At 36.5% G+C, this 4,787-nt stretch overlaps 1 protein-coding gene across 1 annotated transcript; it reads left to right on the forward strand.

The window, feature by feature from the left end:
- The first annotated feature begins 1,135 nt into the window (after positions 1-1,135).
- Positions 1,136-2,846, forward strand: LOC147396156 (transportin MOS14-like). Its single transcript, XM_086450061.1, has 5 exons — positions 1,136-1,225; positions 1,308-1,400; positions 1,514-1,659; positions 2,115-2,292; positions 2,376-2,846. Exons 1-5 carry the CDS (start codon positions 1,136-1,138, stop codon positions 2,610-2,612), a joined length of 744 nt encoding a protein of 247 aa, XP_086306187.1. The 3' UTR covers positions 2,613-2,846.
- The last annotated feature ends 1,941 nt before the right edge of the window (positions 2,847-4,787 follow it).

A 4,787-nucleotide genomic window follows, 5' to 3' on the forward strand; every position in this document is an offset into this window, starting at 1 on the left:
TTTTCTGAACTAAGATAATTTTAGACCACCTGTTTTAAAGCTATCACATTTCAGTTAAATGATGCGTTTATCTTTATTTTTTCCTAATTTTAGGGGGTGTCTTTTTTATTCTCTCTCAATCGATTGTGTCTATGATGAAGTATAATGATTCAATTTTCCCCTTTTCAGCTTTCCATTATGGAAGTTGTTCTCCTTCTCCATTCTTATGATGCTTAGTGATGTATGTGGTAAGAACCCCCCTTTCGCACAATCCCCCAGTGGGGAACCTCCCACTAGGATTTCGACATTCAAAAGTTCTTATGGGAGCCGAAGGCCTATAGAAAAGAACTTCATCCACCAAAGTTTCTCCTTCATCTTCACTATAAGGAAATCGGGTCTTATATTAATGTGTGTATAATTATGTATGGAATAGTTTTGCACGCAGTATATGTGTCATAGACACTGTATAATGGTTGTAACTCCCGAATGTACATATTTTACATCCCCTTAATGTTTGTAAGCATATGCATACGAAACATGAATTGGAGTCCTAGTGAGAGTGAAGGTTAATGGAACTTGATCCTATATATCGGGTGAGGCTAGTTTTTTGTTTGTGTTTCTTGTATTCTCTGTGAGGATATTGTATCTTCCATTTAATATTTTTTTTAATGCTTGTAAAATATATATATCTATATATATATATATATTAATTATACGATGTTAGATACTACATATATCGACACTCCATTGCATCACCGATCATGGGGGCTTCCACTCTGTTCCTAGAAGCCGACACCTTGTTCTGAGGTTTTTACAAGAGGAAAATTGGAGGGGATCTGTTTCATTGTTCATCAACTCCTCATATGTGATATGTTCCATATTCACTCACAATCAATACAATAAATTTAGTGAAATTTGATTTCAGATACTGGCTGACTCACTATTTGATCCAGTTCAGCCAAATGTTTGGTTCAACTTAGTTTGTTATTATTATTATTTATGTGAATCATTTATCATTCCATTAAATTCTTATATTATTTTATATCTACATATTTTCCAAGAGAGTGAAGAAAAATACTTGGCAGTGACTTCTGTATTCGGTTACTCTAAAAACAAACAATTGACCTTCTTTAAGGTGAAAACTTCCGAAAAGTTCATGGGAATCACAATAGGAGTGATGTTGGAGGAGATACAAGGCCTATATCAACAACACAATCAGCCATTCTTCCTGTATCTCTCAAGTGAAGTAATAAGGTCTGTGTTTATTACTTATACATGCCCAACATCTTATGATTGCTCGTGTAATCACTTGTGCTCTTGCCTTGTAGGTATTTGGTTCTAACCCTTCTTGCACAAACTACCTCAGAAGTTTAATTGAAGATCTTTTTAGCCATACAACACATCTTCTAACAACAATTCAGGTGTGTCCTTTAGAGTCCTTTGCTCCTTTATGACTTCAATGACTAATTTGACAACACCTTTTACTGGTGAAACATACAAATGGATACTGATTTTAGTGCTACCCATATTGTAGGATTTCACGGCCAGATCGGACATAGCAGATGATTATTTTTTGTTGGCATCAAGATGTATTCGCTATTGTCCTCACTTATTTGCCCCTTCATCCATATTCCCACCCTTAATTGATTGTGCAATGATTGGGATCACAATACAACACAGGTATTCTATTTTCTTTTTATGTTTTGAAGAGAATATATTTTTGTATTGCATTGTAATTCAGTATAAACTAAAGTCGTAAACAATTGTGGTCATGTAGTCAATGGACTTGAACTAATACAGTTCTCTTGGCGCCTTGAGTTTGTCTGCTCTAGTGCTTTCTATGTAAATATGATGTCCCAACCAACCAGAACATGAGACAATGTTGTTCATTCTTTGAGAATTTAGGAGTGTAGCACTGAGGAGCTTAGATAGCCCTCTACCCAAAAGTAGGCACACCTACAATAAGGGATCATATATCAATCTAGTTGATTCTCTATGCTAAGCAAAAAGCGACCCAGTAGTTTTCAATGAGGAAGCTGTACTGACATGGATAAATATATTCTTCGCAATTATTTTGGCCAAATATTGACATTTTTCCCATCTAACTTACCCTCTATTTTCATTCTTGCTTTCAGAGAGGCCTGCAATTCCATATTGACATTATTATCCGATGTCTTGGATCTTGCAAACTCTAATCGAGAAGAGCAGTACAAATCTATTAGGGATAATGTGATAATTTCTCAAGGTGCAAGCATCACCAGAATCTTGGTAGCCTCATTAACTTGGGCACTCCCAAGTTCTCGATTAGAAGTGGTAAGTACTCTTGAGCACAGGTTATTGTTCTCTCTATCTATCGTTTTTTGATAAGGCTAAATATGTCAAAATGATTTCCACAGTTTGGAAATTATTATTGCCGAAAATCAGCTTTTGACACATCTCCATTTATGGTAAGTGGGCCTTTTTTTTTTTTTCATCAAGTAACACATGCACTGCTATCTCTAGTGAGGGCATATGGGATAAAGGCATTGGATTGGGCCAAGGAGATCATTTCATTAATTTCATCAACAGCCGTGACTAAGGTGGAGCGATCACGATTTTTGCAAGCCTTATTTAAGGCAGCAGCAAGGGGGTGATATTTCTGCTCTAACAGTTCCAGTTGAAGAGCTATCAGATGTTTGCCATTGCAATAGAAGAATTCAAGAGATTGTTCAGGGAGCTTTGAGGCTACATGAATTTAATTTTGTACCTAACTCATTGTAATTTTTTTGTGCATAAATTAATATGATAGAGAACCTCGATGTTTTTTATTGGGGTCTATTTTGACCCACTGTAATAGGTGCGTAGAAAAAAAATTGATTTTTTTTTTATTTTTAAAGTTTAGATATCGGCAGGGGAGGATTTAGAGTGGGGGCACTTGCCCCTACAAGAGTTTTCAAATTCCATGGCATAATGTGCTATTGCGACAGATTTGAACAGCGAATAAAGAAATTTATCACTATTGTCCCCACAAATTTTTTTTCTACTCTTAATTGCCCCCACAACTATTTTTTTCACTCTTAATTGTCCCCCACAAATTTTCTTTTCTACTCTTGGTTGCCCCCACATGAGCAAAATCCTAGCTCCGCCCCTGGATATCGGTTTATGACCACTTTAGATATCGGTTTATAATCGATGCCTAAAATCTCAGACTTACGACATCGCTCTTATAAGCATTAGATTTCAAATCGATGTTTAAGATATTTTTTTTGTTATATAAATGTAGATTTGGAATGGTTAAATTCTAAGATCTAGAATGGCTTCCAACTGTTTAAATTCATTAACGAAGCCTCGAGTAGAGAGGGTTTGTACACCGTTTCATACTGGCTTAGGAACGGTTACAAACTGTTCCTAATTGCCATAATTTGTTGTAGTGGTAAACTATAGCTTGCCCTCCTTGTGATAATACTACACCAATGCCCTACCTGAATGCATCACATTCAAGAACAAGCTCGTGAGTGAAATCTGGCAAAGCCAATGTCAGTGTAGTGGATAGAGCATCTTTGAGTGCTTCAGATGACGTTTCAACTTGAGGAAACCAATGAAAAAAATTCTTTTCGAATCATTTGAATAAGTGGAGCTACTCTTTCCATAATCTTGCATGAATTTTCAATAATAACTAGTGAGACCTAAAAATTCTCGTAAGGATTTGATTGAAGAAGGTTTCGGCCATTGCTTTATGGTTGCAACTTTGGATGGATCAACTTGAGCCCCTTTTGTTGTGATAATGTGTCCAAGATATTCAACAGAATTTTGAGCAAAATAGCATTTTGTTCGCTGACATATAATTGGAGCTTGTAGAGTGTTTGGAACACTTGAGTGAGATGAATAAGATGTGTTCGCAAATCAGGCTATAAACAAGAATATCGTCAAATAACACCAACACAAATTTCCAGAGAAAGGGCCAAAATACCTCATTGAAAAGTCCTTGGAAAGTGGCTGGTGCATTAAAGAGGTCAAATGGCATGACGAGAAACTCGTAATGTCCTTCGTGTATACAAAACGCAGTCTTCGAAATATCAGCTTCAATGACTCTAATTTGGTGATACCCAGAACAGAGGTCTAATTTTCAAGAAATGGAAGTTCCATGTAACAAACCTAATAGCTCATCGATCACTAGAATGGGATACCTATCTTTCACAGTGATGTTGTTGAGAGCACGGTAGTCGACACACATACGCCAAGCACCGTCTTTCTTTTTAACCAAAAGAACCGATAAAAAAATTGCTCTAACAAGAAGCCAATAGAACAATGCAAACTAGGTTCTGTAATGGACAGAACATAATTCAATTAAAGATGACAATGTGAAATAGATTAAACAGGTATGATTGTAATCTTGACTAACCTGGTGCAATATAATCGCATGAACCTGCGATCGCAGACATGGATTTAGGCCTAATGCCGATTATGTAAACCACTTTGGAAACCCCAAAATCTGCCACTTGAGCACTGAACTCTCCGTCCAACAAAATGTTACTTGATTTCACGTCTCGATGGAAAATTGGAGGGACGCAGTCATGATGCAAGTAGGATAACCCCTCCTTTTCTACTATGAAGCAAATCACCCAAGCTTCCATTCGGCTACTAATTTAGAGAGAGAGAGTGTGTGCGTGTGTGTTCAATAACATTCTCATGTACCTTGTAACCCTACAATACATGGACGAACCCCTAGAAAAAACCATTGCTTTTTCTAAAAATTACAACAAGAGGAGAAACATGTAAGTTAGCAAAGCATCAATATATATCAACTTCTAGGTTAATTTCGACAGTAA

The sequence above is a fragment of the Akebia trifoliata genome, chromosome 8 (assembly GCF_017979445.1).
Source record: "Akebia trifoliata isolate Shusen 1 chromosome 8, ASM1797944v1, whole genome shotgun sequence".
Taxonomy (NCBI): Eukaryota; Viridiplantae; Streptophyta; class Magnoliopsida; order Ranunculales; family Lardizabalaceae; genus Akebia; species Akebia trifoliata.